The sequence below is a fragment of the Phacochoerus africanus genome, chromosome 12, assembly GCF_016906955.1.
Source record: "Phacochoerus africanus isolate WHEZ1 chromosome 12, ROS_Pafr_v1, whole genome shotgun sequence".
Classification (NCBI taxonomy): Eukaryota; Metazoa; Chordata; class Mammalia; order Artiodactyla; family Suidae; genus Phacochoerus; species Phacochoerus africanus.
In genome coordinates, this window is record NC_062555.1 from 70,730,505 (window position 1) to 70,753,726 (window position 23,222).

The 23,222-nt window shown below is 43.4% G+C and overlaps 1 protein-coding gene across 2 annotated transcripts in view; it reads right to left on the reverse strand.

The window, feature by feature from the left end:
- NET1 (neuroepithelial cell transforming 1) overlaps positions 1–23,222 on the reverse strand; it is a 47,679-nt gene that overhangs the window by 6,958 nt on the left and 17,499 nt on the right. Inside the window, exons 3-4 of one of the 2 annotated variants that reach the window (XM_047754746.1) lie at positions 20,215–20,274; positions 77–184 (exon numbers count right to left, since the gene is read on the reverse strand). In XM_047754746.1, coding sequence (XP_047610702.1) covers positions 77–184; positions 20,215–20,274 — 168 coding nt within the window. Of the gene's footprint in view, positions 1–76; positions 185–4,722; positions 4,975–20,214; positions 20,275–23,222 lie in introns of those variants that run through there. The other variant, XM_047754747.1, reaches the window with a different exon arrangement.

The window sequence follows — 23,222 nt, forward strand, 5'->3', positions numbered from 1 at the left end:
CAGAAGACCGAGCTCTAGGCTTCTATGTATAAACACCTCCTCACTAATTACTCAGCCCTGGCCTTTCCCTTCTTACCTGTATTGTTTGGCCAAAGCGCCTGACGGCTCCATTTCTTACAGGAGAGATTAAATTTGCCAAGGATGTGACCCGGGCTAGAGGTCGAACTCTTTTATTGCTTGGCTCCTGTGAAAACAAAAACAAATGGTACCAAATGTGTGTTTAGGTGTAATGATTTCAAATAAGTTTGGACAAAGTTAAGCCCTCTCAAAAACCAGATATTTGTACAGTATAAAATACAGACTCACTGAACTCTGAAAATGCATGTTGTTTTTCAGTGCTGACATACGAAGAACATTAATGAGTAACAGGGATTTATTAAAAAATAAGTGGCATAAGAAAGGCCAGTCAAGTATCTAAACATCACTCTGAGAATGTAACAAATACTGTCATTAAACAGAAGAAAAACCAAAATTAAAGCAAATTAAGTTTTAAAATTCTATAGGAGTTTTTAGTTTACTATAGAAACTTAAGAAAGCCCAGCTTATTATTATGAAAAATTTCAAATACAGCACAATGAATCTCACGTACTTATCACTCAGCCTCAGCTATTTTGGGTATAACACTTTCTTTCATCTCTGCCCCTACTGAAATATTTTAAAGCAAGTGCCAAACATCCTATCATGTCACCCAAATACTTGGGAGTCAGCGAAGAGCTTTTAAATGGATGTGTCTGACACGGGAACGGGTCTGCTCTAAAGGCAGGGAGGTCTCTGTGATGGGAGGCACTCGAGCACAGGCAGCACCTGGTCAAGAGGCCACTCGGCCTCTGGAATCAGACGGACCGGGACCAGATCGTGGCTGGGGCTCTCGATGGGGAACACCCCGGGTCTCCTGTTTTCTCATCTGTAAAACGGGGCTAATTAGCTGAACCTCTCTTACAAAGGTGTTATGAAGATGAAATATGGTCAAAGGGCTCCGAACGGTTCTTGGAACATATAGTTTCAGTTATTACTAACATTCTTTCTTAGGAATATTTCTACTTATTAAGTAAATGTTGGGATTTATAAATAATTAGATCATCTCTCTTACATTTAATGAATTAACTTCAAGGAAAAATAGACACAAATTCAGAAGACAGTCACTATTCCACACGCATTGCTCTTAAAATAATACTAGCGTAGTAAACACATCACTTATCATTCAAGGATCTCAAACTTCACCAGCTGCAGTCCTCTCCCTTGACCGCCAGGAAAACGGAGGCACACTGTTCGGTGACTCACACAGCTACAGAGAGAAAGAAGGCCGAGCCCAAAGCAGGCCTCTCCTTCAGAAAGTCTCTGAGGTGTTAGTATGTGTTCGTACTGGGTGCCTCTGACAACTGTGGCATACTGGACAACGTGATTTTAATGAGAATGCAGAAGGAAATATAACAAAAAATTACATTAAAATCACCACTTACAAAGTACCACTTAAAAATGGCAGATGAAAAAAACTTTTTTCTAAAAATTCTTTGAGATGACCAAAGTCATAGAAAAGAGACGAGTGAAAGTAACCCCCTTAGAGTGACTGAGGGGTAAAGAGGCAGCGCTGAAATCCTCTGCAAAGAAACGTAAATGCTTTGGCTATTCAAAGAAGCAGCCAGACGGATGGCAGCGCCTCAAGGTACAGGCCACAGGCCACGGGAGGAGGGCGTGCGACCCGCCCAGGTGAGGAGACCTCCCAGACCCGACAGGGTCCAGCCAGGCCCCGAGGTCTGCGAGGGGTGGTGTGGACCGACCCTCCCCCGCCGGAGTCGGCCTCCAAAGTAAAGCTCTGAATAAAGCCACTAACGCGCACGTGTTCCGGGAACCGAACCAGCGACCTTGGAGACGCGGGTAAAACGCGAGTGTGCAGGCCTCCCTCCGCAGGCCCGCCTGCCAGACCCAAGGCGCGCGTGCCCGGGCAGCGCGAGGCATTCCTTTCCATTTAGTAAGGACGGGAGGAAAATGCTTCCGCTTGGATGGAGACAGAATCACCCCACAAAGTGAGATATGCCCACGTCAGCCAGAGAGAAAGCAGCTGTCAGTTCTGTTCCACCGTCTGGAGAGAGCGGTTAATTCCTCTTCCTTGTTTGGAGCGTGACCAGCTTGACTTCTGAGGAAGCCCTAACATATTTCAATTTGAACATCTTTAAAAAGGTGCTCTTCCCAGTGACTTTCAAAGGAAAAATTAATTTAGCTGGAAGGGAAGGAAGGGTTGAAATCCATTTTAGCCCATAAATTCAAAGTAATGATCCAAAATTCTTATTTGTAGGATCACTACAACTACTCATTTCCTGGTAACTCAAAATTGTGATATAACTAAATGTAAATACATCTGAAGCATCTTTCTGAAACGGACACTCTGAAATGTGGATTTTCGTCTCTTCAGGGTGGCAGGGTATTATGCTAAGCAGTGTTCGGTGTGAAGTCTGTTTCACAGGCCTTGGGAGCCCACCTATAATCTCACTTCTTCACAAAGGGTGTCAGCTCATCTCCTGCCGTCTGGGGGGAGGAGGAGGACGGGGAGGAGGCCGGCGGCTCGGGCAAGGCCAGGGAGTGCTGAGTCGGGGACCCACAGGCCGGGCGGGGAGGCCACCTCTGGAGTCCTCCTCACACAGGCTTTCGGATGGGAAAGGACCGTCCCTGTGTGTGAAGAATGTCTGGCAGACACAGCACAAACTTTTAGTATGTATATGTCAAGATATGAAGAATGTTAATGATGAAATGGCAAGTGCGACGGAAATGTGAAGGCATGATTCCGGACGTGGCTAACTAACTTCAGGATAATTGCGTTATTTGAAAAAAATATCATATGGCCAACATTTGTGGAAAAGTGATATGAACTAGGCATTCATGGGCCACCTGTAAGACGGGGACAAAAATTTGTCTTTCAATAGATTAGAATTTGGCGCACGCTAGCTACAACCAGAAGCAGTTTTTCTTTAGAGGTGGGTCTAGATGAGCCATTAGTTATCTTGGTTTGGGAATTAAGAACCTAAACATATTTTGAAGACCAAGTGTTTCGAGGAGTGGGGTCCACCTGCACCTGCCCTTCAGCAGACACAGGGCAGGGACAGGGTCTGGAGGTGATGAAGGGGGGTAAGGGGCCTTCTACATTTTCGTCACCCCCAAATAAGGTGGACATGGGGTTTTGTTTTGGAGACCGTAAACAGCATCATGGTGACTACAAGAAGCTTTAAGAATGAGCACAGATAACTGAAACTACGCCCCTCAAAAGAGAATCTGAAAATCGACGGGAAGAGATAAAGAATACCAACAAGTTTACATGCTCAAGGAACTTTCTACTGAAGGCAACCTTTCACCAGGGCTAAGGTTCACTTAGACAGGGGAAAAAACCCCAACACCCTCTAATATAAATTCATGTTGTTTATTTAGGTTAGCTTTTAACCAGCCTATCTAGTTTAAACTAGTAGGCAATCACATGCATTGTTACAGGGAATCTGCCTTGAGACCAAAATTTTAATCAATCTATTTATTTTACTAATCTAGTTGCAGTCAGATTTCATACTTAAAAGATCTTGGAAAAATTCTGTTGAGAACCCAGGTTTTTTGTAAAAAAGGTTTTTTTCTCCTAATGTTGTCAAAAAAAGAAAAAGTCAAATTTAATTGCTTATTTAAGGCTGTGTTGCTAAAAACCCGGGAACACTCCTAGTGTTTTTAATCTTTGGAATAAAGGTATGCCAGAAGCATGGCCAGTGTCTGATACCAAACAAAAAGACTAATTCTTGATGGTCCAGAAAATGATCTGTTTTAGTATTTACACCCATGACCACTTCTGAGAAAAGTGGAACACATACACAAAAGCCAAGGCCAAACGAACACAAAAACAAAACCCAAGCCAAATCACACCAAATGAAAGCCTACCTTCTAAAGATGGCAGCTAGTTTAACGACCAAAAGGTGTGTGCCCGACACAGGGCTCTACCAAGACGGAGGATACACTGCCCTTGCCAAGCACCAAGACAGTGAACACCACCGACATGTACTGTGGTGCACCGCAGAAACAACGCCCAGAGAGCCCTGCATCGACAATCAGAAGTAAATAAAATGGCATAAATGCCACTTATTTTGGTAAAGGTTCAGAAAGACTTTAAAAAAGTATAATGGCTTCAGGTACTTGAAGGAAGGCAGGCGCGTCTGAATAATGATTCACTGGCTTAAATACTTTAGCGTGGTTTTCTTTCTGAAGAACAAAAGTCTCACATGAGGAATTTATTAGATGTGGAAAGAAAATTAAAAGTGAACACCAGGTCAGAGGGCTTTTTGTTCGCTAGCATGCACTTGCAAGGGAGGGTTTCTTATTTTCCTCTTACTCCACAAGGCAGCTCCTAAGACTTAACAGGTAATACACATAAATGCAGCTCAAGCAAACAACCCACCCCCGCAACCCAAGTAAACAGCTGTAATAAGCAACAGAAATGTAACCAAATTGAACAGCATATATATTTAAAATCTTTCCTCTGTGTAAAAGTTTGTGTACACTCAAGCTATGCTATGTATAAATTTATCTGTACCACAGTCCCGAAACACATTTCAAACCCGCCTGTAAATCGAGGTCATACACTGCAATATTCGGTACGATCCAAGGTTACGTTTAAAACTCTACTGTCACAGCGGGTCAAAGCCGTCCCGGTCCCGGGGACCTAGAGGGCACTCCTTCGGCTTTGCTCTGCAGCCTTACCTCTTGCTCCCGGAAGGACTGACTGTTAACATCCAGGACTCGTATAGTCCTCTTAATAGGCAGGAGACCCCCGACCTCGTCATGCGCCACCATGCTTCCCGTCCCCGGTAGCCCTCGGACTGAGCCCTCCGAGTCGGCCCTGCAGGACGCCCCCCGCTCCCGTGGGCGCTCAGCCGTCCCGGGCAGCCATTTGCCCGCCTCCCCGGCGGCGCGGCTTCTGCCGGCGGCCGAGGAGCCCGCAGCCCTCCAGGCTCCGTGGGCGGGGCCGGGCGCCGGCTCCGGGGGCGGCACCTGAGGCCACGTGACTGCTAACTGACAGCCCGGCACACCTAGGCCTCTGGCTGGCTCGCGGCGAGAGAGAGAGAAAGCTCTGAATCCAAGGGTTTGGAATTTGCAGGGTGAGCCCAGAGGGGAAGGGAAACTGGGTTAATGGGAGGCTTTTCCTGATGCAAAAAGCCTTTCCAGAGACCAGCCGATTGCTTATCGAGGTTGCTTGCCCTCCTTAGGACTTAGTTGCAGACAGGGATCCTTTTTCTATAAAACCTGAGTACCTAGAGAGTAGTTTAGTACGGACACCTTGACAACTTTAAGAAAATCGTAAGTCAGAGTTAAATAACGTATACACTAAAGAAAAGCCTAATTATCCAGGGACCTTGCTTTTATCTTACTTAAGTGCAAACATTTTCGCAATTGTAAGATTATCCAAACCTTTACAAACTGGTTCTCACCGTTCTTCTCAAGACCAACAGAGTAAGCACAGTAGGCAGGCTTCAGTTCCCTCTCTTCCTAAAGTAAGTCTTCTGCGGGGCTATGGGCAGCAGTATAATTGAACTACCTCGAATTTTAAAGTTCAGTGTTTCTTACACTTAGAGAATATAGATATTTTTCTATATACGTAAAAAACGTGATACCTGTGTAAGAGATTTTTTTAATAAGAAATACATAAAAGATGATTTCTTCCCTAAAAATATATATATACAGGTTGAATATATATACAGGTTGAATATATAAAAAAATATATATACAGGTTGAAGAGTAAATACTACAGAATAATAGTGGTCAGAGACTATGAGGACAAATAATGTATAAAAAACAATTTACTGAAGTTTGCAGCACAGTGTTACTTCTTGCAGGAAGGACCAACGCTATCCTTCTATAAACACCAGTGTTTAGGATGCATTCAGGATGATATTAATAATTTGACTTTCTATTTTGCAATTTTTGAAAATCACAATAGCCAAGACATGGAAACAACCCTAAGGGTCCACTGACAGATGTATGGGTTAGGAAGATGTGGTATATATACACAATGGAATACTACTCAGCCATGAAAAAGAACAAAATAATGCCATTTGCAGCAGCATGGATGGAACTAGAGACTCCCATATTAAGTCAGAAAGACAAATACTATATGATATGATACCATATGATATGTGAAATCTAATAAATGGCACAATGAGCCTTTCCACAGAAAAGAAAATCATGGACATGGAGAACAGACTTGTGGTTGCCGAGGGGGAGGGGGAGGGAGTGGGATGGACTAGGAATTTGGGGTTAATAGATGCAAACTATTGCCTTTGGAATGGATAAGCAATGAGATCCTGCTCCTGGCACTGGGAACTATATCTCGTCACTTACGATGGAGCATGATAATGTGAGAAAAAAGAATCTATACGTGTATGTGTAACTGGGTCACCATGCTGTACAGTAGAAAACTGACAGAACACTGTACACCGGCTATAATGGAAGAAAAAAGTTAAAGAGAAATTTCTGAAAAAGTAATGGTGATTATACTTCATCTCTTCATTACCAGGTCACACCTGGGCAAACGTGTGGTGCAGCTAGCCTTAAGAGTGGCTGTTTCTTGTAGACAGTTCTATTCTATTTAATGCTATTTAATATAGCATTAAAGTGGAAGTACCTTAGACATCACGGAATCTAGTGCCCTAATTTAACAGGTAAGAACATTGATCTGCCTGAGCCCTAGAGCTTACAAGAAGCCAGAAGTCTGGTTCAGTTAGTTTCAACAGTGAAAAAATAGTTGCGAGTAAGGCCAATACTTTACCGCTACTTAGTTTCATAGGGAATAAAGGACTGAGGCAGAGCAGCAGTTAGGTAAGAAGTTGCTAGGGTGTTCTCATGGGTCTCTCAAACTGTGTTTTTCTATTTAGTTCTGATACAGGTAAGGCCAAGGCCAGGAGGAGAAAGGGTACCTTTCACTTTTACTTCATTAAGGATCCAAGGGGCACAGGTAGAAATCTTACAAGTAAAAGCAGAAAGCCTACAGGAGCCAAGGAGGATCTAGTGGCTACAGTCCCAGAACAAAAATCCTAGCTCACCAAACCTAAAACCTTAGTTTCATTTTAGGTGTTCAGGTTTGTGGCCTAAATATAGACAACTGTAGACATTATTTGTAAAAGCAACAATGAACATGGGATGTTCAGTTAGCACTCTGAGAGAATCTTGACTCTAACATGCGCCATAAAATCTCAAGGCTGAAAAGGCCCTTTGTGATCATTGACTCATCCTCCCCAGTTTTCTTAGGAGGAAACTGGAGAGTGGTGACAAAGGGAACTGTGAGAGCTTATTCTGTGATGGGAGCTTTATGCATGTTGTTCAGCTAACTGTATCAAGTATGTATCAGTACCTTTGTTTTACAGATGGAAGAAATCAGGGCTCAGAAAGTTGAAGAAGCTGCATGTTCATCACCTGGACAGGTGTGACTCCGGTCTGCTCGCTCAGGTGCTGTTGCAACATCCCTTCCGCATGAGACGGCCAATGGAGCAGCTTCAGCACAGGTTTGTAAGGCTTAGTGCTCAGTCCACACCACGTAGGTCTCTTGATCCTATTAGTTGCTTTGGCTGTGGTGTAGGCTTCAGCTGTAGCTCTGATTTGACCCTTAGCCAGGGAACTTCCGTATGTCACAGGTGTGGCCATTAAAGAATAAAAAAGCAGCTTTGTTAGAAGTTTGCATCAAGTTTTTGGTAAAATTATTGGTTTCCAAAAACCGGGTTTAGTTATAGCCTATATTCTTCTGTTCATATGGAGCTTTCAATGTTTTCTTTCCTAAAATATGAGTAAGGTAAAGAGAAAGGTAAGTTTCCCTTCTCTATAGAAAAAAGAATTACTTAGTTTTTTCTCCTTTTAATGTGATAATTAGAATTCCGGAATTTAGAAGTAAATTAGAGCTGAAGAATAATCATTACTTTTTTTGGATTTAGATATTGTTTTTTAAAAATTTTTGGAACAATAACAAGCAATTGGAAATTAGAAAGAGAAAAAAAAATCTAAGCTCTCTGCTGCCCTCTACAAAGGATATTGGGAAAGGCAACTGACAACCTGCTTTTTTTCAACTTCATAATTATGTTTGCAAGGACCTTATATAGATGACAGCAAAAAATGTTATCTTTAGCCCTTGTGTAGCTCTCATGTTTTATATTAATAAATTAAGCATTTTATTTTTTTTTCATTTTATAGCCACACCTGCAGCATATGGAAGACCCCAGGCTAGGGGTCAAATTAGAGCTGCAGCTCGGGCCTACGCCACAGACAGACCAAATCCCAGCTGTCTGTGACCTATTGTGCAGCTCGTGGCAACATCCTTAATCCACTGAGTGAGGCCAGGGATTGACCCCGAATCCTAGTGGATAAGAGTTGGGTTCTTAACCCACTGAGCCATGACAGAAACTCCAAACATCTATTTTAAAATCATACAAGTGTATGAAAAAGATTCCACAGTTCACAAGAAATATTTTAAGGACTTTTTTTAAATATTAAAAAACTATGTTTCACCTAAAAACTCTATAGAGTTCAAGATAAGGAATAACTACTTTGTATTTCACTAAGAATAGTTTAGTTAAAATTAGAGTTTCAAATCTTACTAAAAAAGGAAACACTGATAGAAGTATTAGTAAAATGGTTCTGAGGAACCAGAGTTCCAAAACATCTAGTAATGAGTTAAAAACACCACCAAAAAAGGCAGTTACATTTGGAGATGAGTATGAAAGAAGTTAGTAATAAAGTTAAATGTGGATTTGAGTTTTAAAAAAAAAATCACTTGGATTAAAATGTGAGTACGTCCAAGGCTTACTAAGAATTTATTTTGGGAAAAGATCAACTCCGATCAGTTAAACAGTATTAGAAAGATATGAACAGAATTGCTGACAGACTAAGAAGTTTGGTACTAGCAAAACCATGATTCTTCTTACAACGGTAAAACAAGTAGCAAATAAAATTGGGTATTTGTGCTGGTTAGTCAAGACTTTTTCTCTCAAACACGCATGGGAACAATTTCCGGTGTCCTGTAGGATCACCTGTGCTTGTGCAGAGTGTCCAGTGGGATTTTCCCCACTTTTTCCTTTTGCTGCGGCAACCACCTCTGAGCCAGCACTTGCCGTGGCTGCTCTAGGCGTCTTCTGCTCCCCACCCTGGACACCTCAGACGCCAGAGTGCGGCATTTACACGTGTACCTGGAAGAATGGGATACCCACGGACACAAGCTCCTGCCTCAGTGCCTGGGGAGACACCTCTGTGATGTGTTTCAGATGGTTCTTTAGAAGGTCCCATAATTAGACACTTGCACTAGCTGCCCCCTTGCTCCACCTCAATTACCTCACGTCTCAGGCTCTGATTTCTGGAGGAAACACTGGCTGAGATACTGACACTGAGCCTGGCCTAGAGATTAGAAGACACACAGTCTGGGATTCTGGAACTGGTCACTCACTGATAAGATGGTGATAAGGACCCAGCTATGGAGCTGGAGCAGATGCAGCAGTGAAGCGATGGCTTCTGCAGTGGTGGTGGCAAATGAACAACAAAGGGGGCCGCAGTGATTGTACGGACGGCCTGGCTTTTGTTAATTGCTTTAAAAGCCTGAAAAAGCAGGTGGTAACCTTCGTGATGTTCTCAGAGTCCTTACAGAGGGAAGGGCAAGTGGGAGCCTGAAGTCGCACCCCCTACTCCCGGGCCAAGGTAATAAACCGAAGAATGCTGCCCATGGAGAAACCACTGGCATATCTGACCCAGCCTGAGGTATCCACGGCTAGGCAAGGATGCTGTGTGATGTCTCTGGCAAGGCCAGGAGGAGAGGTGCAATGCAGATTCCCAGGGTTCTGCAGTCAGGCCTGCTTTCCATGAAGGAAACCACTTGCTGTTTGAACAGCAGCTCTAGGGGTGCCAGCAGCTCTAGGAAAGACGGAGCACCTGCCCCGGGTACGTCACGCGACTCATGCAGTTAGAGTTGCCCCAAATGAACACGGGGGAGAGTCTACTGAGTCCCAGGATTGGGCAGGCACAGTGGCAACCTATCATACAGTGGAAATGGCCCGTTTGGAAGCAGCCCGAGTAGGACCAAAGGGCACGAGTAAATTACTGAGCGGCCAGCCCAGTGCCCTGATGCCTCCTCCTCAGCTCCTCGTTTGGTGCTGGACGTGGTTCTCCATGATCAGCTGAGAGGGGAGAACACAGCCCTTGTCTGCGGGTGGATTGGCTTCAGCTGCTGTCACGAGGCATCCTCTAAGGACGGTCCTGAGGAGCGCAGCAAAGGGAACTAACTATCTCCAGTGAGTAGAGCTGTGAGCAGCACTCCTGATGTTCACTGGACAGAGAGGCAGAAAGGGCATGGGGTACAGATACACACCAGCCCTGAGAGGCAGTGGATGGTTTGGCTGATTGGTCAGGGACTTGGAAGGAGCAAAAGCGGAAAGGTTTGAGACAAAACATTTTGGAGAAGAGGCACGGCTGGACCTAGGGCGTGTGCAGAGTGGGAGGGTCTGTCTCAGGTTAATGCTCATCCAGAGAACAAGGTACTGGTAGAGGAGGCAGCAGGTAGACAGCAGGATTTATCCTGTGTGTCTCAGCAGGTTTCTCCCTGAGGCCACCCCTGCGAATAAGAAAAGGCCTGAGAAATAAAGTTGTTGGTCCCTGGGGGCCTGTAGTTTTCATGGAGATTATTCTCTCTTCTCTCCAAGCCTTCCTTCCTCTAGGGACCCTCAAAAGCAGAGAGGGCCAGTATGGCACTGATTCCACGTGGGTTTCTGGTCCCTCCAGTACGAGGGACAGAGAAGAGACTGGGGATCGGTCTTGCTGGGATGGCTGCACCAGGGCAGGCAAAGAAGAGCACACACCGGAAGGGCTGTTGGTGTCCGTCTTCCTAGAGGTCCTCTGCAAGTCGTGGCTTCCTCCTGCAGGAGACTACCAGTACCTGGAGGACTTTCACAGGGTGGGGCCCTTGTTAGCAGGGAGCCGTCACTCATTCTCCCTGAGCTCACAGAGGGAAATTCAGGACAGCCGTTAGAGTCAACAATGAAAAGGACTGTAATCTCATCTGGTAAGGCAGAGAGACTATTATATTTAATGTCCTTTCTCCCTGCCTGACCTCCTGGAGGAGCCTGGGTCTCAGGGAGGTGAGGCAAGGTATTCAAAGAGGAGGACACACATTTCCCCTGCAGTCGCAGACCATCTATGCCCCCAATAGGATGTAAGCCTCACGAAGGGCAAAGACTTTGTTTTGCTCTGTGGCTGGCGCATGGTAGGAACTCCTTAATACAGAAATGGATGAGTGAATAAATGAATGAATGAAGACTGAATGTGCTGGCGAGCGGAGAAGAGCTATGATCAAGTTTGAGAACAAGATTTTATCATTAAATCCCAAAAACAGAGGCTTAGAATGGTTATATAATTTACACACTCATACAACTAGTAACACACAAAAACTCCAAAAGTTGAGTTTATAACTTCTAAACAATCTTCACCTGCTGTAGCATAATTTCATTTGATTTATGACTTATTTTATATTGGTTAACAGAGAAAACAGGAGATGTCGAAAGAAACACAATTAATATCCCCAGAAAACTAATGGAGGAAAATATGTTAAAGGAAAAAAAGACCTTTTGTCTTTTTAGGGCCACACTTGAGGCATATGTCAGGCTAGGAGTCAAACTGGAGCTACAGCTGCTGGCCTACACCACAGCCACAGCCAACGCCAGATCTGAGCCCCATCTGTGACCTACACCACAGTTCACAGCAACGGTGGATCCATAATTGAGTGAGGCCAGAGATCAAACACGCATCCTCACGGATGAGTTGGGTTCATTTCTGCTGAGCTACGACAGAAACTCCAAAAAAAAGGTCTATTATAAAAAGCAAACAAACAGGAGTTCCTGTCGTGGCGCAGTGGTTAGTGAATCCGACTAGGAATCATGGGGTTGCGGGGTTGATCCCTGGCCTTGCTCAGTGGGTTAACGATCCGGCGTTGCCGTGAGCTGTGGTGTAGGCTGGTGGCTACAGCTCCGATTCGACCCCTAGCCTGGGAGCCTCCATGTGCCACGAGAGCGGCCCAAGAAAATGGCAAAAAGACAAAACAAACAAACACAAAAAACAAAACAGCTAGACTGCAGAAATTTTTTAAAAAGTCGTCAAAATAAAAATGTCAATAGTTAGGCTAAACAGCAGAAAAGACACTAGTGAGAAATTAGCAAGTTACACTGAAGTTGAGGAATTCTCCAAAAGAGCATCGAAGACAAAGAAAGAGAAGGAGAGAGAGAGAGAATAAGAGAGTAATAAACATACAAATTCCAGATGTTTCAAAATCTTTTGGATAGGAGTTGTAGAAGCAAAGACATCCAGAGAATAAAAGGGTGAAAATAAATTAAAAAAACAAGAAAATTTCACAAAGCTGAAATATGCCTCTTTAGATTAAGAGGGTCCAAAGAATGCCAAATAGGATGAATAAAAAAAAACAAAAAAGCTTCAAAATATAAAAATATTAGATAAATAAGCCCATAAAGAGACAGAAGCAAGACACTGGGAAGAAATCTGCAATACACACAACAGACCAGAGGTCCGTAGCACATAAAGAACTCAAATTACTTTTTTCCTGCATTTAAAAAATTATGGTGAGGAGTTCCCGTCGTGGCGCAGTGGTTAACGAATCCGACTAGGAACCGTGAGGTTGCGGGTTCGGTCCCTGCCCTTGCTCGGTGGGTTAACGATCTGGCGTTGCCGTGAGCTGTGGTGTAGGTTGCAGACGTGGCTCGGATCCCGCGTTGCTGTGGCTCTGGCGAAGGCCGGTGGCTACAGCTCCAATTCGACCCCTAGCCTGGGAACCTCCATATGCCGTGGGAGCGGCCCAAGAAAATAGCAAAAAGACAAAAAAAAAAATTAAAAAAAAAATTATGGTGAGGAGTTCCCATCGTGGCACAGTGGAAATGAATCCGACTAGGAATCATGAGGTTGTGGGTTTGATTCCTGGCCTCACTTAGTGGGTTAAGGATCTGGCGTTGCTGTGAGCTGTGGTGTAGGCCAGCAGCTAAAGCTCTGATTAGACCCCTAGCCTGGGAACCTCCATATGCCGCGGATATGGCCCTATAAAGACAAAAGACACACACACACACACACACACACACACACATTATGGTGAAATATACATAAGATTTAACAGTGTAGCCATTTTTAAGGGTACGGTAGGTTCAGAGGCATTTGCACTCCCGTTGTTGTGCAGCCACCACTGCCATCCGCCTCTAGAACTTTTGAAACTCTGTCCTCACTAAACAATAACTCCCCGTTCCCCCTCTGCCCAGCCCCTAGTAATCACTACTTGACCTTTCCTTTCAATTAATTTGACAATTTTAGGTACGTCGGATAGGCAATACACATTTGTCCTGTCGTGCGTTACTTTTACAGTGGAAACGCAGACGAGTATTTAGATGCACACTGCAGTCTAGAAATGATTAGGCTTAAGGACAGACAGCTCTGGATCAATGGCTTTTCAGAGCATCATCAGGAATAACTGTTTTGTATTTAATTTTTATGTTTTTGGTGAAAAAGAACCGTGTTGTTATATCTTCGGTTTCTTTTAACTTTCATCACCTGTCCTAGCAGTTGGCTTTATTTTCTGGGCCGTGTCACAGAGAAACAGTGTGTCCTCTTTTCCAGGGCAAGCAGTAGAGACCACAAGGGATGTGGACACGCGAGACGAAGGGCGGGGAGGTGGCCTTGCTCATGAGGCACCGGCTTCGGCACGCCAGTTACCTTCAAACTCTTCCAATCTGCGCCTCAGGAAAATGACCACTTACCTGTCATTGTCACTGAAGAATAAAATACATAATTTATTATCATGTTTAACCTCAAACTGCAGAATATACCAATACTCAAAATATAACACTAGAAATTAGACTGCCAGACTGAACATTCAGAAAAACAACCACCCATTCACATATTTTAACACTTTTCCTTTGAGGTATTTTGGTTTGTCTTCCGGTCATTGACTATCAGCGTTAAAGAACTTCAGTCGTAGAACTGTGACTCAGTATCACTCATCCCAGTGCCTGCTCACATTAACACACAACTCTTCCCAGCAGGGGAAAAAGGCAAGGTGATGGTTGCTAAGAAACAGCTGAGAAATACCTTCGGAAACAAATCCTGTGTTTTTTTTTTTTTTTTTTTTGTCTTTTTGCTATTTCTTGGGCTGCTCCCGCGGCATATGGAGGTTCCCAGGCTAGGGGTCGAATCGGAGCTGTAGCCACCGGCCTACGCCAGAGCCACAGCAACGCGGGATCCGAGCCGCGTCTGCAACCCACACCACAGCTCACGGCAACGCCGGATCGTTAACCCGCTGAGCAAGGGCAGGGACCGAACCCGCCACCTCATGGTTCCTAGTCAGGTTCGTTAACCACTGCGCCACGACGGGAACTCCCTGTGTTCTTTTTAAAATACATAAATGTACACATGTCACAGTGGTAAGGCAATCTGATAACAAACAGTGCTGAAATTTTCCTTAGAGACAAGTTTGACAGGCAATCCCAGCTTCAAGACAAATAGCCAATGCTCCACCCCATGAGTACTCCACTTAACATTAGTATTAAATTCTTCATTGAAGATCCTAGGTCAAAATACATAACACAGTGCTTATGTCACTTGCTTACCTAAGTCCGAGGTCTTATTTCATTTATTTGACCTTTATTACTTCCTCTGTTCATTCATCAGATATTTACTGAACACCTATTAAGTGTCAGGCCATGTGGCCAGGAGCTTGAAATACAGAGGTAAACAAAGTGAGTGACTTCCAGCAGCGGGCATCAAATGATCATACAAACTGATTATATTTAGCTTATTACATAATAATAGTTGTACTTAGATGAAAGTCCATTAAGAAAACAGGGCGTGAGGAGTTGGCAGAGTATCTGTTTTTGGGGGAAAGCATAACTTTAAGAATGTCAGGGTTAGTGGTTTTCGACCCTGGCTATAGGCAAGAATCATCAGGGTATCTTTCTTTTTTTTTTTGGCTCCCCTGTGGCATATGGAGTTCCAAGGCCTGGGATCAGATCTGAGCCAGAGCTGTGACGTACGCTGCAGCTGTGGCAAGGCTGGATCCTAACACACTGACAGGGATTGAACCTGCGTCCCAGTGCTCCCAGGACACTGTGATCCCATCTCACCACGGTGGGAACTCCTCGTCTGGACATCTCAACGAACCAACAACAAAACCCTGTCTGGGTTGGTTTTCCCCAGTTCACGTTTGCTTTCATAAAAACCCAACTCCAAATCAAGACCTTTGAAATATTTTTTTTACTCCCATCCCTCCTTCTAATACCACTGGTACTTCTGCAGTCTATTGTAATCTACACAGGTATGATTCTGTCAAAGGTTCTTGTTTCGTTTGTATATAGTCTTATTTCTAAGGTCTAGTATAGTACTTGGAATATTATGGAATGTTTGTGGAATTAAAAATAAAAGAATAAAGGAAAGAATTGAGACCAGACCTCTGTGAAGTTCTGAGTATACAAAGATGATACTCAGTAAACCATTATTTCAGAGTCATTCTTTCCTTATCATAGTTGTATATAAATCCTTAGCTGAGTGTCATTGCATTATTCTCTTTGCAGTTGGGCATGTGTTTAATGGAACCAAAGTTTTATAAGGATTTCCTTCTTGAATAGAATTCTTTGATTTAAGGAAATTAACAATAGTACATGACTATTGCCCTAAAACATACTGAATTTTGAAGGACAATAGAAGTCTATCTTAGGCTAGGTGATGAGTATTAATTAAGAATATATTATCGAGCGGCCCAAGAAATAGCAACAACAACAACAACAAAAAAAAAGACAAAAAAAAAGAATATATTATCAACCCTAAAAATTGTAGTAATTCAAATAATTCCAGGAAATTAAATGTCAATAAACGTTGCTAAAAAATTACATTAGGTTTAAAAGAAAGCTAAATGTGCCCTTTACCACAAATTGGGAACAAAATAACATGAGGCAGAATTCTGGAAGTAAGGCAATGGCATAGTTTACAACCGTTTCAAATCCTTCCATAAAAATGCAGAGAACAGGACAGCAAAGCCCCAACCCAGAGTCAATATGCACAGCACTCTGGACTAAGGTACACATCTCCACGAATCCAAAAACTCAGTTAATATGGATAAACCACCAATAACCATAAGCCCTCTACGACACTGGAAGAGAATGCAGAGAAAAGTAACAAAAGATCTGAGAAGAGAAGAATCCCCAAATCTATCAGCAGCGCCTCCCTGCGGAGTGAGGCAGGTCCTTGTGAGAAGAGCAGGGAAACTGGGGAGGACGTTCTGTACTCAGGGGTGACCCGAAGGGGTTGTGACGGGAACACCTGAGCCTTAGGGACTTTCAAAGCTCATCCCCAGGACAAAGCTCAACTCAATGGACCGAGCTCTGGGAACAGATTTCAAGTAGAGTAGAGGTGACAGATGCAAAGGAAAGAGAAGATTTGGGTAAAAGCTGAAGAGGAAAACAGGTCCTGGCGAACTCATAAAATCGATTTACATTTATCATTTCTTAAAGGCAACAGAAGAGGGCATTTCAGAGTCATGAAACTCTGAAAAGCTCTCCTGACTCATTCCTCCTTTCTAAAACTATTTTCACATAACAATGACCAACAGAAGAAATCACAGTCAAATCCAATACAAAGTTTTCATAAGAAAAAAAAAGTATAAGGGAAAAAAACAACATCCCTACAAAAAATAAAAGCATGGTGGAAAAACACGCTCACAAAAACTGTAATATTCCAAAGTCAGCTGTAAAGGAACATCAGTCAGAATTAGAAAGGTGATAAAATTAAGGAAAGAATTAGAAATAAAATATACAAAGACTGAAACCAGACAAAAAGGATGCCCGAATACCTTTTACTTGATCTTATTTTAAAGCTTTTCTTTTCTTTTTTTTTGGTCTTTTTTGTCTTTTCAGGGCTGCACCCACGGCATATGGAGGTTCCCAGGCTAAGGGACAAATTGGGAAGCAGAGCTGTAGCCGCCGGCCTACGCCACAGCCACAGCAACATGGGATCTGAGCCATGTCTGCGACCTCCACCACAGCTCACGGCAATGCCGGATCCTTAACCCACTGACCAAGGCCAGGGACCGAACCTGCATCCTCATGGTTGCTTGTCGGGTTCATTAACCACTGAGCCACAGTGGGACCTCTCCAAAAGCCTTTTAATGGGATCAGCTCATTTTCTAGTACTGTACCTTTTGCTTGATTTCACTATTTGCTAGTGATTAGGCTTTTTTTTTTTTTTTTTAACCAACTCTATCAAGGTAGATGTTAATTCTGTAGCAATGCAAATACATTCTGTAGGCAGAGATGTAGATGAGGACATTGATCTGTCTCGAATAAAATGTAGCAATCTTATTCCACCTCTCTCTGTGATTAGAATGCTTCAGTGTTTCCTGTAGTCCTCTCACCAGCTTTACCATTCTATTAGCTCACTCATTGATGTGCTAATCTTTGACAGGCGTTCCCTCTTTAAAGGGAAAAAAAAGAGATGTAGCAAGTAAAATAGAACACAGAAAACCTAAAATATACACCAAAAAAGAGAACGTGCTTCCCCCAAACCTTCTGTTGGTCTAATGGAGGCACACGGAACAGCTATGAGACTCACAGGGTTTCAGTATCTGACAGAGAAGGAAAGGCAGGGCATCAGGGCTTCTCTGATGGTCCCAAGAGTAGGGGAACCCCTACCATGGCACCCTAGTCTGAGAACAGTGCTCTAAACTGGGAAGGACTCCGAGGACCAAAGCCTCAGGCCAAGGGCAAGGACACTGCCAGGTAACAAGGTTTACTGGTGCTGCAACGGTCGCCCTTGGCCATAGAAACTCTTGAAAAGAACACTGCACTGAGAAAACTGCTAGTAGGGTCCAAATTGAGCAGAACAGGGCAACAGAAGCAAAGACAAGAAGAAGGCCAGATAAAAGAGACGGGGAACAGAAAGAAAGACCTCAGAAAACAAGGAGAAGAGAGGAAGGAGAAGAGGTGCTGGCTGATTAAAATAATGCTCACGGGAATGAACAAATTTACCGCAGCCAAAGAGAGGGAACTGAAGGCATCCCATAAAGATAACCGACAGAACAAAACCATGAATCTTCCTAGATATTGAAAGATATAGCAAAACATACAAGCAAAACCAAAAAGAGCGTAAAAATAGAACATGTAATGAAAGATAGTATGCTACTGTTTATCAAAAAAGTGGGATACATAAACATACATGCAACTGCTTATGACTTTAAAAAGTGGAAGAATAAACCATAAAATTGATAAAAGAAACCAAAAACATTTTGTACAGAAGAAAGGAGTAGAGGAGCCAGGGATAGAAACAAGAATCTCGTAGAGCTGACTTTAAAACTGTATACAATTTTGTTACACAATTCTAAGAAAAATTTGAAAAGGAGTAATTCTTACATCTTGCAAGTAAAAAAGCGCGTCGGCATAATTACACGTAGAAAAGAACTAACTCATGAGTAAGTCAAGAGGGTAATTTTGTCTCACAGAAGCCAGATTGTTGGTATCGTTGGAAAAGACCTGGAGTGTTAAGACTAAGGAGATTAAGAAAAAGACCCTTTAGCACTGACTTTAAAAATCGCAATGCAAGCTCACGAGTTAGTTGTCTTAAAAGCATGCAGGTTTTCTAGCCCTGCCCATTAAAAGGCCTAGAAACAACGTGATCGATGAGGAGCAACAAGTGCTCCTCGTGCCCCGATTTCAGCCTCTAAAACTAGGGCTTTTGGGAATGACTGATTCCAGGTATGGAGCAGAGAGAAAAAAAAAAGTAGGTAGGCCTGGAGTAACTTGTCATCCAGGAAGGAGCTATTTATTCAGCTTCTAGATCTGAGGCAAGAGCCGTGACAAAAGGACACAGGAAATCAACACGCTGCACACTTAAATTTACACAATGTCCTATGTCAGCTACACCTTAACAAAGCTTGGGGAGCAAAGGACAAAGGTGCCACCTTGAGGCAGCAACCATGGTCAAAGACGGGATAATGTGAGCACAGTAAAACTAATACTTAAAGTGGATCGAGGCATATCAAATGTGTCCCCATCCATGAGTTCGTAACATATCAAAAGAGAAAAAAATCATTACTTACTTTTAGAGAATTCTAATGAAGAAAATCCATAATTCTTGAAAACTAGTAAAAGGAAGGAATCAAGTACTTGGCCTGCCTTTATTATAAATCAGTACCTTGGCGTAACCAGATGGTTGATGAAGGGAAGTTTCTCTTTACAGAAGTAGTCCAGTTAATAAAGAGGAATGACAGAGGCTCAATATAACTACACCTTTTTCTTTCTTTGAAAACAAGATTTAAGAAAATGCAACTAAAGTTGTTTTGCAAAAAGCCTAAATTCTTCTATAAAGGCATTATGTACACACCCTCCAAAAAATCTGGCTTGCCAGATTTGCTCAACTTTTGATGAGCAGACCTATAAAAATTTAATTTTTAGAAGATAGCTTATTGTCAAAAATAAGCAGAGGCTGTCATCATTAAATGTGATGTCAAACTTTTTTTAAAAATCTCACTTAAAATGTATAACTTTTCGTAACAATCTTTTTAAAAAGATTTCTTAAAACTAACATGGTTCTGTAAAACTTGCCAACTGACAAAAAATGAAATAAATAATTCCAAAGATACCAGATTTTGGACTTAACTACAACTTTACAGAAGAATATACATAATTGTTTTGACGTGTGCATTGAGCTTTAGTTTATCATGTGTCACACTCCAGAAACCCCTGGGCCACATCTGGCCTCTAGACAAGTTGTTTGGTCTTCATGATTTTTTAGAAAAAAAATCCCACATTTAAAATGTAGGAGACTTCACACGGAGCCCAGATGTGGACAATCCCGCCTCCAGCAGTGGGCTCGAGCATAGCAGCAGCGGTGCGGTGCCCTCCGTCCCTCTCCCTTCTGTGCACAAACCACAGGCCTGGTCTCTGCAGGCAGGGGAGTCTGAGACACTACTATCGGCCAACATTGTTTTGCGGGAGATTTTCTGCTCATTCTTAACAAAGAAGGCGAACTATCTGCAAGAGCCAATATTATTCAGTTTTACATTTAAAAAATGCGAAGTGCAAAGAGACCCCAAAGAAAACCCCCAGCACTCGCTCTCCTTATAGTGCAGAAATAAAACGGTATCTGTGTGTTCCTAAGTGCCTTCTCCTTCGCCAGAGTAGTAAGGCTTACCTTCAGATCAAGGCTGCTAAGGCTGACGACATCATCATCTTTTGCTCTTCTTTTCCTTTTCTGTGAAAAAGCAAAGATTTCATTCTTACATGGAAGGAATGCGTGGTACTCCATAAACCAAGACCACATACCACTAGAAAAGTCCCCTTTAAAATTAGGCTGTTTAGGAGGGATGGTCACAAATTATCTCCAGCACCTATGACGTCATACTTTCTAAAAGTCCCCTCTGATGAAATGATCTCTTGTGAAGTGATTTTGCCCCATTAAAAAAAACCTTATCTCAAGTTTTCCATAACAGAACTCTTATGTAATTCTACATTTACTTTTGTTAGAGAAAAAGTAAATAAGTTTTATATATAAAGGCAATATGTTTTTTTAAAAACGGAACACATTTTATTTATCCTGTTGGGGGGGTTCAGTAGGAAAAAACTATCCTTTCCTCATGGCCCCAGTAATTAAGATTTGTTGCCTGAAGCAGGATTTACCAGCTGGAAGATGAATATGCCCACACCTGGAGTACCTTCCAGTAAGCATCCACCACCTTCATTCAGCACCACTGGTGCCAATAGTGACAAAAACTGAAGGTACAGCTTTCATTTCTGGTCCTTAATATTTAAGAATCCTTAAACAATATTTCTTCTATCTCAAGAAAACTTTTCAGATTACTTGTGATACAGCCTAGCTCTTGTGAACTGTCAAACCTGACCAGCAGGGACTCCCCTTCAAGAACCTGCCCTCCCCCGCCCCCCTGCCCCCGGAGAACCTGGTGGGAGGCGAGTCAGCATGGAGCAGGAAGCGGACAACAGAGAAAAGGAAAGAAGAGTCCAGAAGGGGGGGATACACGGAGCCTGGACGTCTATCTCAGAAGCAAGCTGTCATGAAGACAACAGCAGAGGGAACTCCATGAAGTGAGAAAGGCCTCTTTGTGAAAGACCAAGCCTCTTTGAGAAAGACCAGGAAAACTAATTCACATTCAAGTGACAGAGGAGCTCCCGTCCTGGCTCAGTGGTTAACAAATCTGACTAGGAACCATGAGGTTGCAGATTCAATCCCTGGCCTCATTCAGTGGGTTAAGGATCCGGTGTTGCCATGAGCTGGGGTGTAGGTCGCAGATGCAGCTCTGATCTGGCGTTGCTGTGGCTCTGGTGTAGGCCGGTGGCTACAGCTCTGATTAGACCCCTAGCCTGGGAACCTCCATATGCTGAGGGTGCACCCTAGCAAAGACAATAAAAAATGAACAGAAAAATCCTCCAAGTCAAATCCTACACAAAACAACTCAGAGAGAAAGAGAGTGAGGGGCAGAATAATAGCCCTACAAGGAATGAAGTCACCTCAGAAGGAAATGCTCAAAGAAGCAGAGCAAACCTATAAAGTACTATTTCAATTTTAGCTAAAAGACATTAAGAAAATGATACAAGACATGAACAAACATATAAATCAGAGGTGACAGAACTGAAGAAACCTTTACTGATCCTAAGGTTATATCCAGAAGATGCAGGAAAGTCTCATTAACATGACCCTAATTTGGAGATGGGATTAAGACGGCGGAATAGAAGGACTGGAGCTCAACTCTTCTCCTGAAAACAACAACATTCACAACAAAAGACTGAGCATTCTTCACCAAATGGACCAGAAACCTTAAAAAAGATACCCTACTCCAGAAGAAAAAGAGGAGGCCACATCAAGAGGTAGGAGGGGTGATTTCACGATATAAACAACCCCAGACCTCCTGGGTGGGAAGCTCCACAGACTGGAAACTAACTGGTTCACAGAGACTCACCTACAGGAGTGAGAGCTCTGAGCCCCACATCAAACTCCCATGTGTGGGGATCTGGCCCTGGGAGAAAGAGCCCCTGGAGCATCTGGCATTGAAGGCCAGTGGGGCTTGTGCGCAGGAGCTCCACGGGACTGGGGGAAATGGAGACCCCATTCTTAAAAGGTGCACACAGACTTTCACGTGTGCTGGGTCCCAGGGCAAGGCAAAGTCTCCATTGGAATCTGGGTCAAACCTGACTGCAGTTCTTGGAGGACAACCTGGGAAAACAGGGGTGAACGTGGCTTGTTCTGAGGGAAGGACATTGAAAGCAAAGCTCTTGGGAATATTCAACAGCCTGCCTTTCTCTGGAGGTGGCCCTTTTGGGAAAATCTGGCCCCACCCATCAGCCAGTGCTGAGAAGCCCCAGGGCAAACAACCACCCAGGTGGGCTCACAGCCCCGCCCCTCAGGAAACAGGCTCCCTAAAGACCCCTCAGGCACACAGCTGCCTCTAATCCCATCCAGAGACTAAGCCCCACCCACCAGAGGGATTAGAATCGTCTCCTCCCACCGGTGGGCAGGCATCAGCCCCTCCCATTGGCAAGCCTACAGCAAGCCCCCCATACTGACTTCAGCCACAGGGGGGCAGACGTCAGAAGTTAGAGAGGCTACAATTCTATTATCTGTAAGAAGGTCACCACACCAAAAACCTATAAAAATGAAAAGACAGAGAAATATAACTTAGATGAGGGAGAAAGGAAAAACCCCCAGAAAATCAGCTAAGCCATGAGGAGATTCTCAGCCTCCAGGAAAAAGACTAGACTGTCGATGCTGAAGATGATGCAAGACATTGGAAATAAACTGGAGGCAAAGATGGATAACTTACAGGAAACACTGAGCAAAGGGATACAAGATATAAAACTTAAACAAGAAGAGATGCAAAATACAGTAACTGAAATAAAAAATTCACTAGAAGCAGCTAACAGCAGAATACAGCAGGCAGAAGAATGAATAAGCGAGGTGGAGGACAGACTAGTGGAAATTGCGGATGCAGAACAGAAAAGAGAAAAAAGACTGAAAACAAATGAAGAGAGTCTCAGGGAACTCTGGGACAACGATAACCGCATCAATATCCATATTATAGGGGTGCCAGAAGGAGGAGAGAGAGAAGGGGACAGAAAAAATATTCCAAGAGATAATAGCTGAAAACTTGCCTCACATGGGAAAGGAACCACTCACTCAAATCCAGGAAG